The sequence below is a fragment of the Notothenia rossii genome (assembly GCF_949606895.1).
Source record: "Notothenia rossii genome assembly, chromosome: 1".
Classification (NCBI taxonomy): Eukaryota; Metazoa; Chordata; class Actinopteri; order Perciformes; family Nototheniidae; genus Notothenia; species Notothenia rossii.
In genome coordinates, this window is record NC_136912.1 from 41210228 (window position 1) to 41225353 (window position 15126).

The 15126-nt window shown below is 42.3% G+C and overlaps 1 protein-coding gene across 4 annotated transcripts in view; it reads right to left on the reverse strand.

The window, feature by feature from the left end:
- frmpd1a (FERM and PDZ domain containing 1a) overlaps nucleotides 1-15126 on the reverse strand; it is an 80892-nt gene that overhangs the window by 25806 nt on the left and 39960 nt on the right. For 3 of the 4 annotated variants that reach the window (XM_079671655.1, XM_079671654.1, XM_079671656.1), the window contains exons 3-6: nucleotides 14961-15087; nucleotides 14544-14704; nucleotides 2764-2866; nucleotides 2448-2493 (exon numbers count right to left, since the gene is read on the reverse strand). In XM_079671655.1, coding sequence (XP_079527781.1) covers nucleotides 2448-2493; nucleotides 2764-2866; nucleotides 14544-14704; nucleotides 14961-15079 — 429 coding nt within the window. In that variant the 5' untranslated portion in view covers nucleotides 15080-15087. Of the gene's footprint in view, nucleotides 1-2447; nucleotides 2494-2763; nucleotides 2867-6151; nucleotides 7916-14543; nucleotides 14705-14960; nucleotides 15088-15126 lie in introns of those variants that run through there. The other variant, XM_079671657.1, reaches the window with a different exon arrangement.

Sequence of the window (15126 nt, forward strand, 5' to 3'; positions counted from 1 at the left end):
CTGCCATGGTTCGGGATTGTCCTGATATGTTGATACCATCAACCAGCATGGCAGAGGTGAATATTTTCTAGGAAATTAGAATAATTCCTCTACACAGATTTCTTGGAGGATCCGTGAGCGATGAATCAGATGGTAAAGATGCTTCATCAGCAGAGCGGCTGATGAGAATCACTGACAAGCAGCCAATCATTTACCCATCTACTTCACCTTAGTGCAAAAACACACGTCTGCTTCACTCAGTGAGATCCTCAACCACCCACCCATACGCATGCACGCACGCACATATCACACACACACACACACACACACACACACACACACACACACACACACACACTCACACTCTCTCTCTTTCTCACACATACACACACACACACACACACACACACACACACACACACACACACACACACACACACACACACACACACACACACAGAAAAACACACACAAAGATTGAGTGGTCATGATACAATGTGTGTGTATCAGTGTCACAGTGTGTGACGTGTCGTCACTTTAACGGCCCCTATACATTGCGGCGTGTGCTGAAGCTTGCCGGCTGGCATTTCTGACGCTCGACCAAAAACCAATCACATGAATCTCCCGCCCCAGACACACAAGCAGCGGTTTGATTGGCTAGAGCTTGTACTGGCATATGATTCGATTGGCTGACGCTTCCGTCGAAGCTTCAAAGGTAGAAGATTGCTCTACTTTTGAAGCGAGCAACGCGAGCAAAGTTTGGCGAAGCGTGACGTCACCCCATTCAAAGTGAATGGGCAGAAGCGTTGAAGCTTCAACGCATGCCACCGTGTGTAGGGGCCGTAACACTGATGTAGAGGTGGGACCTTGGTGACAGGATGCTTGTTAGCAGTGGCGCTTGATCTCGAGCCTCATTGACACACTGATTAATGTGTTTGTTTACTATCAGCGCTTTAAAATCCCATGTGTATAGAGAGGCTGCACATCCACAGCATGTAAGCATGAGGCGTACACACATGCACGCCGCTGTACTGTACTGTATGTGTTCTGAGTTTAAAAATACAGACCTTTTTAACAATGAAGTAGTGGCACACAATACAATTGAAACCTGAAAATGAGCATAATAGGACCATTTGTGTTGAATAAGGTTTATTTACCTCTCCTATCACACATACAGTATGGACACTGTTAAAACATACAAACAGTTCAACAGCACTGTCCCCAGAAGTAACAGTAGCGATTTGCATTGGGAAATGATTTGTTGCCACATCCTATGCTCAACAACTGCTCAAACTTTGTTGAATATGATGTCCTGTACAGTGCATGTTTAAAGACAGACATTTTACATCTGTAATAAAACCATAGGCATAGACTGGCTGTGAAAGATCCATTTTGTCCCCTATAACTTATATTATACATAATTCAGTGCATTAAGAAACAATCTCTTAATGCTGAGTATGAAGTGGAGGGATGTTTACAGCAAGCTGTAATCAAACTTTGTTTGCAAACCGCACATCTTTGAACTGCTGCTGAAGTGAAGCCTTTATAGAAACTACTGCTCCATCAGTGAAGCTGAAGGTATGGCAAAGAATGTTTTCAATGATTTATGACAACATTCTGAATAATGAGAAGATTTTGTCAACTCATAGCTCCAGGTTTGTAAAATTAATTTATGCAAAACATATCAAATACAAACACAGTCGTTTTAAGGTCCCCTATTATACTGTTTTTCATCAATATATTATAGGTCTCAGATATATACAAAACATGTCTATGAAGTTTTTGGCTCCAAACACCAAACAGATCATTGCAGCATCCCATAATCCCCTCTGTTTCAGCCCTGTTTCCAAAGTGCTGATTCTCTGTCTGTTACTTTAGATGAAAATAAGGAGCCCCTCCCCACGCCCCTCTGAGAGATATTTGGTTAAAAAGAACTCAATGGTGCTCTAGGAGGAGATTCAGGTGATAAGGTGGGGGTGGGGGTGGGGGTTTACCTTGGCTTGGTTATTGGCTAATGGTTACACAAGCCAAAAAACGTTATGACATCATAAAGTGGCCACAATCTGATCAGCTCCTTTTCAGATAGGTTTTTATATAAATGGATCAGGAAAAAAGAGAGCAAATTTTTTTTCCCTGAGACCTTCAGAGTCTCTTTACACATAGGGGACACATGTTTCAGTATAAAAGACATGAAAAAGTGGATTTTGCACAAGAATAATAAACCTGGCTAAATCCAATGTTCTCAAAACGAATGCAAATTAGCATACACGTAATGATAATGACTCATTTGCATATTTGAGCCCTTTTTTATTATAATTGTATTGCCCTAATGTATGTTTTTCAATGGGAAGGATCATTATTACATAGTTTAGTTAAAAATGTTTCCTTATATTATGTGTAAATGTGTGTTTCTGTAGTGTGTGTGCATGTGTGTGTGTGGTTAGTTACAGTAGACGCAGTATACTCACCAGCATTGTTCTGAGGATAGTTATGGTCAACGTATCTTGACACTCCCTGAAAAAACAACAAAGGGCTGGTAAGGTTAGACGTGATGTGAATAACTTAACTTTTAAACAGCGTTTTGTGGATGAAAATCATGTGTGTGTATGTGCGTGTGTGCGTGTGTGTGTGTGTGTGTGTGTGTGTGTGTGTGTGTGTGTGTGTGTGTGTGTGTGTGTGTGTGTGTGTGTGTGTGTGTGTGTGTGTGTGTGTGTGTGTGTGTGTGTGTGTGTGTGTGTGTGTGTGTGTGTGTGTGTGTGTGTGTGTGTGTGTGTGTGTGAGGACCTGATTATTTCAGCAGCTTGCTCCGGGGTCAGGTCATCGACAGCGATGTTATTGATCTTCACTAGCTGGTCGCCAGGGACGAGCCGGCCATCTGCGGGCCCACCTGCACACACACACACACACACACACACACACACACACACACACACACACACACACACACACACACACACACACACACACACACACACACACACACACACACGCACACGCACACGCACACACACACACACACACTTCAATCAGCCTGCATTCATACTGCAATTGCAGTTCATTCTAGTGATCTCCTTTCATCATACACAGATGCTATCTAACAGGACCACCACAGCACATCACTACAGTAATGATCACTGTTCATACGTTTTAGGGTACATGAAGCACTCGGCCTCATCAAGCATTCTACCATTCCTAACATCTATCCCAACATCAATGTCAGCTTTCATTTAGTGTGCCCAGTTTAGCATTTCTCCTATTATTTAGGAGATTTAAACTTAAAATGTCTACAGTATATGACCCATTCATTACATACTCTATCATGTATGTGTTCATGTATATATTATATCATATTTAATTCTCATCTTCACATATCTTTTTAAAAAAAAGGAAATCGCCGCTACCTCAGCTCTAACGATGTAACAGCCAAAGTACACATCAGTAAGGGATATTGGCATCACATCTAAATATATATATAAATTGTTTTCCCTTTATTGTTTTTTATCATCAAAATGATAAAAAGCATTGTCTTATTATATATTTTTGTTTCTGTTTTTCCCCTTAGATTGAAGATTCCCTTTACCTCTCCTTTCACACTGGGTTGTTTTTTCAGTTTTATGTTTGTGCTAATTCAAAAAATTGATAGCTTGCACTGTTAAAACTGAGTAACAGTACAACAGCATTGTCAGCAGAAGTAACAGTAACAGTTTAAATTCTGAATTTTTCTTGGAACTCCTATGCTTCACAACTTCATGGAGTAAGATGTCCTGTACTGTGCATATTTAAAGGATAGGTTCAATTTGCGTCTGTTTTAAAACCATGGTCAGGTGCTACTGGCTGTGAAAGATCCATTCTGTCCCCTAGAACTAATATTATACATGATATGCAGTGAATTAAGAAAGGATCTCTTAATGCTGAGTATGAAGTGGAGGGATATTTAAACCAAGCCGCACATCTTGGAACTGCTGCTGTAGTCAAGTATTATAGAAACTACTGCTCCATTAGTGCATCAGTGACGCTGAAGGTATGGCAAAGAATATTTTCAATGATTTATGACAACATGCTGAAAATGTGAAAATATTTAATCAACTCATAGCTGTAGGTTTGTATAATATATGTATGTTAAACTGAGCCAAGTGCTTTCTTTTGTTATTAGTTTAACCATATTTTATACATTTAATATCTTCTAAGAAAGCGTTTAAAGCTTATTTTGGTTTAAATACCGAGCATACAAAAAAAGTGCAGTATGTCCCAAAAAGATACCAGGTGTGAATAAAGACAGATTACATTAGCATTTTTTTATATGGATATAAGCAAGAGGGCCAAAAATGAATATGCAGTATGTCCCGTTTGTATGCAGACTCATGTACGCACTTTGTAAGGGGACATGCAGTGTGTATTGATAAGTAGTAAGCCGTTTGGAACATATTTCATGGTATGCTTGTGCACAATACAAGTACCAATATTCTAATTAAAAAATGGTGTGTAATGTATGAATACTAATATAAATGATCTGCCTTTGTCTTCCTACTGTCAGCAAAACTGTTTCTGTCTGCACAACATCAGGTAACCCTCACATACTAAGTTCTTTAATTGTGACGAAAGTACTTGATGTGTCATCCTAAATGAGCATAGAGGGATGCAGGTCATACCGATAGCTCTGAAGAAGCTTTTAAATAAAGGATTCATATTTCACTCTCAAGATGCTGCAGCACGTGCCACAGAGACAGAGAGAGGACACATTGAACTTAGTGGGGCCACTGGAAACAGGAGCAACAGTGTGTGTGTGTGTGTGTGTGTGTGTGTGTGTGTGTGTGTGTGTGTGTGTGTGTGTGTGTGTGTGTGTGTGTGTGTGTGTCTCTGTGTGTGTGTGTGTGTGTGTGTGTGTCTCTGTGTGTGTGTGTGTGTGTGTGTGTGTGTGTGTGTGTGTGTGTGTGTGTGTGTGTGTGTGCGTGCGTGCGTGCGTGCGTGCGTGCGTGCGTGCGTGCGTGCGTGCGTGCGTGTGTGCGTGTGTGTGTGTGGTTTTTGTGGGCTGGACAGGCAGCAGCAGATGGTGACAGCAGACTTGAGCCAGACAGGCGGAAGCGAGGTAATCTGCCTGGGACCCTCAGGGGGATTCAGGTCCCTGTAGCTCTGGAGCTCAGGAGGAAACTGCACTTCAGTATGCAAATATAGACAGAATATAACATATGTATGTATGTATGGTATCAACAGCAGTTACAACCTGGTTTTCAGGACATAAACGTATATATTCTAGCTTCTTCATTTCATTTAAATATATCACTTAGTTAGTGGGTAATTAATAGAAACATAGCGCTCAGAGATTTGGCCATGTTCTACCAGGACAAGGTCATTTAATATCTTAATCAGGATATAAAGAGCAATTTAGCATTCAATTAATAAAAAAATCTTGGGAAATTACCACATGGTACCATTTACTTTTGTACCATGTGAATTGACTACAAATGAATACTACTGAGTAAAACATGTGTATGTATATAAAGAACTCTGATATAAAATAAACAGTTTACAGTGAATTGTAAAGAGAATAAATAAAAAATATATATATAGGCCGAGTGTATACAGTATATTGTCCAGCCATTACAAAATAAGTGTTAATGTGTTTTTGCTAGTTGGTGTCAGTGAAAATGATGGTTTTATCGAACATAATATGTTAGCTACACATATTTTTATTTACATGTCTTGAGGGCTGTGGTAGTAACTTTTACACATTTTAGTTTTAACCTCTTAACCCCAAGGGTCCCCCCAGTGGACCCCCCCCCACCGTTTTTTTACGAGACTATGTCTCAGGGCTTCTTAACATTTATGAAACTATTAATGTTCCATACCCTTTTAACGATAAGAAACTCAGCTAACTAACAATATGAACCATTTTTAGCGAAAAGAAACACAAGAGTAATACCAAGCCTTTGAATTAGCATGGAGCGAAAAAATGCTAACTAATGCTAACAGACTTTTGCACAGCACTCACGGTAGCAATGCGCTTATTACTTATCGTCACTGCACAAACAAGATATCCGATTAAAGCTGAGACTCCACAGATTCCACACATGTAATGTCATCACTGTAGGACCCCGAATTGCGGAGCTATCAGCCAGAAAAGAGAAAGTAAACAACATCCGGTTTCAAGAATATTACAATAATTACGTCTTACCTTTTTTGATTTGTGATCAAAGGTTGTGTTCAACGGAATAAAAATGCCGCTCAAGATTAATCCATTGTCTTTGTGTCACGTAGAATTTTTACTGATAATCCACCATCATATTTATGGCAATATACTGGGTATAAAGTTTTGCCGTCCAGGCTTGTACTTTCAGATGTGCTTTATTTGCTTCTCTATTATATGGTTCTATGGTAATGTTTACGTGGATTTGGGAACTGCCCCTCGATTTTATTGGATATTTTGGTTAAAAAAAAGGTGTAAATCACCCAAATCGACCAATGGGTTCCAGAGATATGGTCCTGCGTAAAGTATGAAGAATGCCAGCCAGCGTAAGAACATTACGCAGCCAACTTCATTTATTGTTTAGGACCGTAAGGAAGCAGGAATTGCAGGATCCAGAGTGCACGGAGCACAGAGCGGACAGCAGATAACGGAATTGCAGTTTTCATTCATAACACTCCGTTCGATGTCTCACTATGGGATGCGCCTCATCGCGGAGCAAACAGAAGCATCAATCTCATTACGCCAATCCTGATTGGCTGGTGATCTTGACGTCAGCGTCAGGGAATCCACCCACCCTATAAGTAGCTTGCGCCACGTCGCAGCGTCATTCAAACACCTCTTCTCGCTTCAGAGCACATCTCGTTAGATAGGTAGCCGGGCTAGCTTAACAGTCCACAGACTGAACCCAAAGCTAACTTTCGGTCGACGGGCGCTCGCCGGCTACTTTTCTGCTTCGCAAGAAGACTGTTAATCTACCTCGCCGTTTCTTTCTTCGGAAATAAAGGTAAGGTTTTGATTTTTCAAGCTAGTAACACACCTGTTGCTAGCTTGCCTTGCCTCACTACCGACACCACGGTAGCGAGGACGTTTTTTTTTTTTTCTCTCTCACACCAGAGGAGAAGAAGATAAAAAAGGTAATAACACACCAGTTAATATTCTTTGAGAATAAAAAATCGACACCGTCGCTTTTTCTCCGGATTAACGACAGGTTTTTAAAAAAAAAAATTCTCAGCAACTTACCTGTTACGAGCGGGTCCTCTCCACGCCGTCACCACGGCGAACAAGATGGACGCTTCTCTCCCTCACACCAGAGGAGTCAGGGACCCGGAGGCTCGGCTCTGCGGCTGCGGGTTGAAGATATCAGGCACAGACTCACACCAGGTCTGCTCGTCCTGCCTTGGGCTGGAAAACGCCCAGGAGGCTATCGACAACCCCGGCTCATGCGGGCATTGTGCCCGTTTCACCATCAAGAGCCTCCGCCGACGGCTAGCACGCCGGAGGATGTCCTGGAGTTGGACTACATGGAGGACGAAGAGGATGCCTCTGAGTTCCTCCTGTCCGACTCGGATGAGCAAGAAGATGATATCTTCGTGTCGTCAGCTCAGGCTGCAAAGCCGGGAGCGATGGCTGCTCTCCCGGGCGATAGCACATCAGCTTCGCCCTGTCTGAACATGGACCTGCAGGCCGTTTGTTAACGCGCTGCGTCCAGGCTGGACATCACATGGCCTCCAGGTCTCACTACGAGGGGAAGAATTTGCCCCAAGCAGCGAGGACAAAGAGGCAGCTCCTTCCAGTATTCCCGGAGATGCTGGACGAGGTGTCGGTCTTGTGGAGAGACCGCCCCTTCAGTAATAAGGCCCCAATCCAGGGTGCCTCCTCCCTGGACTGTGACGGTATGGAGAGGCTCGGCCTGCTCCGCATACCGCCCATGGAACCGCTGGTGGCAGCCCACCTCTAACCAAGGCTGGCTCCGACACCGAGCAGGAACCCCACGCTACCGGTAAAGGCAGACCGGTTCCAGTCAGCGATGACGGAACGGGCCTATAAAGCCGCAGCGTTGTCCGCCAGGGCACTCAACATATCCTCACTGCTGACGCTTACCAGGCGGAGCTCTGCGAGGACTTGTCGAGCAAACCTGGGCCGGCCACTTGGGACGAGATCGCAGCGATCACGGACATTTGCCTCCGTGTGCAGCGCTGTGCAGTTCAGGCCACGGGCAAAGTAATGGGCACAATAGTGGTACAGGAGAGAGCCAGGTGGCTCAACCTGACCAACCTCCCAGACCGGGAAAAGGAGGACGTTCTCGACATGCCTATCGTTCCCGAGGGTATTTTCGGCTCCGCTCTAGTCTCGATGCAGCGGAGATGCGAGTCTAAAAAGAGGGAAGACGAGGCCCTCCAACTCTGTCTCCCCCGAAGGGTCCAGCCGCTACCTGCAACGGTTTCGCGGCAGTCCTTCGCCCAAGTTGCCTCACGTCCTGCCCGGTTCAAGATACCGAGGCAGCAGAGGCCACAGCCCGCCCCAAGTCCCCAGCCCAGGCAGGAGACGAGGGCGAGCTGGCCGAGAAAATCTCCGGTTCCGGCAGCAGCCGTTCAGGCACAGCCGACCCAGGTTTTCGGCCACCAGACGAGGAAGAAGAAGCGGGCGGCCTGACAGCCTCCTCTCCTCTCCTCGGTGACAGAGCTGGAAGTTCCCTGTTCCCCGGCTCCAGATGTGTTTTCGGGGTGCCACCATGCCCCCATCTTCCCGCCACCTCAAGTGATGCCAAAACGTCATCCATTCATTCAGTTACAACCTGCTCATTATGTGAGAATCATTGATTAAGCTTCGCAGTCACACCTCCAGCTGATATGCATATTGATATGCATATCCTACCTCCTCTGGGGAGATTTAGATCACACCTCTGAAACCAATTGTATCTCGCTATTACATAACAGAAAAAACATCAGGCTTTTGATTGGGGGCAGTACACAGCCTGGGATCAAGTGCTGCCAGAAAATCTCAATGAGCTTAGAAAAAGGTATTTTTCTTTTATTCTTTACTCTTGTCAAACTTCTCCTTCGAGGAACATAAGAGCCACAGTAAGTTTCCCTTTGTTAATACGAGTTTGTGTGCGGTACAGTAAGTCCATACAGTAGGGGTGTAACGGTTCAAAAACATTTCGGTTCATTACGTACCTCGGTTTTTAGGTCACGGTTCGGTTCGGTACGTTTTCGGTACAGCAGAAAAAATTATCACAAAACATAACATTTTTTTTAATTTTTTTTTATTATTATTAAACTGTGAATAATGTATTCACTCAAATAAATACAAAATATAATAAAATAAACTAGGGATGTCCCGATCACCTTTTTTTGCTCCCGATCCGATTCCGATCATTTGATTTTGACAATTTCCCGATACCGATTTTTCCCGATCCGATCTTTATGCAATGCATTAAGAGAAAAAAAAGAAAAAAAGCATTCAAGTTGTCCCTTAACGTTATTTTTTTATTTAAATTGGATATTCTATCCAACATGGATATAGCTTCTTTCTTTCACAGCAGCATTGGATCAGTTCAGTTATGCACCATTGGATCAAAACAAAATAAAGCTTTCAGTACTCCTTAGCTTACTGCTACAATTAGACACTGCGCCCAGCCCACTCTGTTGCCAGATTTGAGAGAAATAAGCAACCAAGTATATGAAAAATAGCCCCAAAGAAGCAACACATACATGATGTTGTGTAATTTGAAACCAAAACTAAGGCCTCAGGATGACTTTAAGACTTGAACATGGTCATTTTTGTTTTGTAACATTGAATACAAAATTGAAAAAAAAAGTATTTAAAAATAAAAAAAAATAAAAAAAATCCCCGATTTTTTTCTCTCCCGATTCCGATCTTTTGAAAATCACGTGATCGACTCCGATCCCCGATCAAGTGATCGGATCGGGACATCTCTAAAATAAACATTAAGGTGCTGCATTTTGATGAACTGAAATAATCTGTATTTTAACTTTACTGTACTAGTACTCATAAAACATAAACTATTAGTTTTGGGTTTTTAATTATTATTAAACTGTGAATATTCACTCAAATAAATACAATATATAATAAAATAAACATTAAGGTGCAGCATTTCGATGAACTGAAATAATCTGTATTTGAACTGTACTGTACTAGTACCTGAGCAGCCAGTTTGACATTATGACTTGCTTGTCATTGTATTTTCATGTTTTTTTAAAGAAAAATTAACTTGTCCACATTGCTTGCCGAAAGGGCAGATCTGCTGGCACTAACAATGTCTCCTGCTGTGGAGAACACCCTCTCCCTAGGGACAGAGGTAGCAGATACAGCCAGGTAGCGCTTTGCTAACATGGCAACATAAGGATATTTGGCGTTTGTAATAGCTTTGGCTCGGTCTGAACTTTTTGCGAGTGGTCCAGGCTTAAATGCTAGTGGGAGTTGGGTTTGCACTTCAGTCTTTTTTCTTTTGGTACCGGGTTCATTCTACAGAAAAGGTGGAAGTACTCTACCTTACTTTTGCAGACACCAAAATACATGACGTTGATCTAATACTCACATTCATTATATATGTTGAATAAATAGAGATTGTCTTTGCAATGGTACTAAATTAAAAAATTTAAAAAATTGTTTTATACATAAATTGCTATTTATTTAAAATGCCAAGTTCAAGGAACTGCCTTGTCAATTTGATCATACATGGAAGTGGAGCCTATAGTTTTAATTTAAAAAAATGTTTTTTCAATAAATAAATCTCATTCATATTTACATAACATTACATACATTGATTATAATACTGAAATGGTAACAAAAAACGCAAATTATTATTAATAATATCCCCAAATTACGTCATTGTTGTTACTGCTACACAAAACGCTTTTATTTTTGAAATAATGTACTGTCTCTGAAGTACTTCCTGTAACAAGAGATCATTTGAGGCAGTGCAGTGGACAAAGACATAAGGAAAGTCAGATACTTCTTACTTTGTTTGTTAAAGGTGTAATTTTATCTTCAAATTGTACGTGCGTCTTTCAAGTCTGTCATTAGTGTTACTCATTGCATAGCCCTAGGGGTGAATATTTGAATGGGAAAATGTATTGTATTGAAGAGTTAAACGATTTTGATATTGACTGAAACCATATTTGGTCTGACACATGGCAGCCATTTTGTTAAAATTGTGTTTTCTCCAAATTGTCACTGGTGTTACCGTCACTGGTGTTACTCTTCTTCCTGGTAACACGTAACACCAGTGACGTTCCTATAAGCATTGTATAATGTATAAAAATAATAAAAATACTTTAAGCTCTACTTGTTGTAGATTCATCAAGTTAAGAGTTATTGCTATTCAACAGGTTTTAGATGTGTTTAGAAGGAATATATTTCAGCAGATTTGTATCACCCAGATTCCACCTTTTCTGTAGAATGACTCACCGGTGATATTCACGTTCGGGTGATGCCTTTTCAAATGAGTTTGCAAGTTTGATGTATTGCCAGCCGCTTAACCAATTTTGGTTGAACAATGCCGATAAACAGCTTTGGTTTGGTCCACCTGTCTTTGTCCGTGATCCTTGTACGTAACTGCGAAACCAAAATGTTCCCAAACTGGAGACTTCAATGATGCTGGAGGATTTTCGAGCTCAACTTTATCTGCGTTCGCCATTTCGACAGTTCCTCAAATTACTGACTCAATTTGAACGCATCCCTCTGACCAGCTCTCAAGTATGCCTCTCGTCCAATGAAATGACTTGCTCGCTCTATGACGCGTTGAACCCAATGTGAGCAAATTAATCTAAATGCTGCGACGCAGCACCTAAGATTACTTCCAAAAAGTTGTTCACGTTCTCAATTTTTTACGTTTAACGTTATATTCGTTCGGTACACTTCGGTACACATGTGTACCGAATGATTTCGGTACGGGTACGTATACCGTTACACCCCTACCATACATTCTTAGCCTCTCCGGGAGTTTCTACTTTTTACAGCTTGTCTTGCACACCAGCCAGAGGCCTGCAGTGGTTTGGCACTGCTCCACTACTACATTTGCTGAGGAAACTTGCTCTATGCATAATAAGAGTCAACAGGGAGAATGGGAAGAAAAATGCTCTGCACCTGGGAGAATAGAATACATTTAATTAGTTTTGTCTTTACAAGCAAATCATATCTCAATTCCATTCAGTAGAATGCCGCAATGCTTAATTGCACTTGCTACAGTCACATAGGATTAATAATCTCAAGCATGTCCTGCATGTCTGTTATCATGACTCTTACCCTCCTATAGATAGGACAGATAATTTCAGGGCAGCTACTATAATGAACCACCACCTTCAGAGTAAGGAGTTGCAGCTGTCCCTGTTAGGCATGAAACACTAATGGCGCATTTCCACTACAGCGCGGAGCTCGCTTTAAGCTTGCCGAGACGTGCGGGGCCCGTTTTTGGTTGCGTTTCCACTTAGCGTAGTACTGGCTAGCGGGTACTATTTCACAGTTTTTCTGGCCCCATAAAATCGAGGTTCTTTCCGGGCAAACAACCAGGCCGACTCGGGCTGAGTATGCAAAACTAGAGAGAGAATCGCTGGCAAGGGGGCTACAACTACAACAAGATGAACATATTTGACCGTGATTTAATTGTAATACACGTTTCAAAATGATGCCATAGTAACAACATACTGATACCGGATAGTAAAAACCATGAATTAATGCTTTGATAAGTCTGCAGACAGACGGCAGGCGAAAAACCTTTTAAAATGCGTGTTTTCTAAATGGAGATCGGCTAAGTTAACGCAGTATATGCTCCGACCGTCCACACTCACAACGGCCTATACAGACATAAATAAAGCAGCGACAGTATTCACCAGTATTCGACAGTCTGTGGTTTGTACTCGTTTAACTTTTGTCTAGTTTCTGAACAGATATGAGGAGCTGTGAGCTTGATTGCTAACAGCTAACGGCTGATGTTGTTTTTCTGGGGTTTTCATTGAAGATGACGTCACGGCTCCGCCTACACTGCGTTACTATAGTTACTACCCCAGTTCCTAAACTGTAACAGCCCGTCCACACAGCAGCGTTAAAAAGATCTTCCAACGCTTCTGCCCATTCACTTTGAATGGGGTGACGTCACTTTGCCTCACTTTTCGCCGAACTGCATTGTGGGAAGCAAAGAGGAGATTTCCAGGCATCTCAGGCTTCAAAAGTTGAGCAATGTTCAACTTTTGAAGCTGAGGTGGAAGCATCAGCCAATCAAATCCCGTTTATGCAAATCTGACAGTACAAGCGTCAGCCAATCAAACCGATCAAATGAACCAATCAAACCGCCAATCAAATCAAACCAATCAAACCGCGTGTATGCTGGGAGTGACATATGTTGACATATGACATAATTATGACACATATTCATTTTCTATATTCCTAACAAAATGGAGGAGAAATTTGTTATTGCGGTAGCAAATCACCCGGTTCTTTATGACCAGTCCCTATTTACTTACCGGGATACAAACCGGAGGAACCAGGCATGGAGGGAGGTAGCTGAGACAGTGGGTGAAACTGGTAGGTTTTCGCCTGTTTGGGGATGTTATATCCAGTTTACTTCGTTTTAACATTGCTAGCAAGCATAGACTGTATAATTAGCCAGCATGAAATGTAGCATAAAATAGCACCATAGACATTAATCTCATAAATGTTCATCATAGCCCTTCCCGCTGACACTTTACCTCTGCCCCATCATAGACTATATCAGGGGTGTCAAACTCAATTTCATCGTGGGCCACATTCGTAATAAAGGTTGCACTCAAAGGGCCGGTTGTAACTATATAAATATATAATATATAGATAAAATAATGTATTATATTACATTATTGCCTCTGAATTGGATTATTATCGGATAGGATAATAACTTAGTAATTAACTACGTCTGAAAGCAGAAGTCCAGGGCAAATAATTGCAAGTCTCTTCAGTGAGCATGTCACAAAACGAGATGCATTGTGGGAAATGTAGTTTAATGGGCAACCTGCTTCTGTAAAGTGGCATGTAACCGTATAATAAACCTATTATATAAGCTCTTGGGGGGCCACATAAAATGAAGTCGCGGGCCGGATTTGGCCCCCGGGCCTTGAGTTTGACACCCCTGGACTATATGCATCACATTATGTTGAGAAGAACCGGGGTTTTTTGCTTTGTATGTCGGGAGCGGGAGATTCATGTGATTGGTTGTTGGTCGCGTTGCTCGCAAAAAATCCCCAAGCTTCAGATACGCCCACCTCCAAGATTTTTTTAACACTGCTGTGTGGACGTACCGTTATGGAATCCTAACAAGGCCTAACGAGGCCTAGCCATACCGAGCGAGGGCAAGCAAGGCTGTGTAGTGGAAATGCGCCATAAGAAAGTAGAGCAAACACTGCAGACCAGCAAAGGAAACTGGTGTTAAGAACCATGGCAAAGGGAGACTTCAGACCCTTCAAAACGGTTCCCTTAAAAGAGGCACTAGAGTGAAGGAGGAGCTGTTAAAAACATTCTACTATTATGTCTGCACAAGTCTAAGTTATTCGAGTAATGTTGTTCTTCTTTTTCCCTCGGTTATGTTTACATTTAACAAGTCTCGTACCTGGGGTGACCTCCTGCACCAGGATGGGGGTGGTGTAGGATAGAGTGAGGCCGTGAGAGTTGAGGTCCAGGTCCCGTTGGATCTGAACGATGAAGCGGAAGGGGTAATTCCTCTGATCGGAGCCGCTGCACTCTGACTTCCCATCCACTCCAACACGCTCTCTGGAGAGGAGCAGATGCACATCAATTCAAAAGGGAAAACAAACCTTTTCAGAATCTGATTTGCATTTCTGCCCTGGTAGATTTCTGTGGTGAACAACTTCATATTTGTGTTTGTTAGAAAAGTAAGGAGAGATATAATATGTATAACACACAGTAGCAACATACAGGACTTCCCTCCCTCAGTCAGAATGCATATATGTCAGATGAAGTTGAGACTCTAAATGCTGAATCTAAATAAGATAAAAACAGAGTTTACCTGCTCAGAGAGTGAGACCTGCTGCCCAGGTCTCGGGACCTCCTCAGCCATCGTCCCACCACCTGCTCTACCCGGCTGGTTCTACGGGAAGGGGAGCGGCTCCTGTCCTGCACCTCCATTTACCTACCTGGGGGTAAAGGACAAATCATTCATACAAACAGTACTA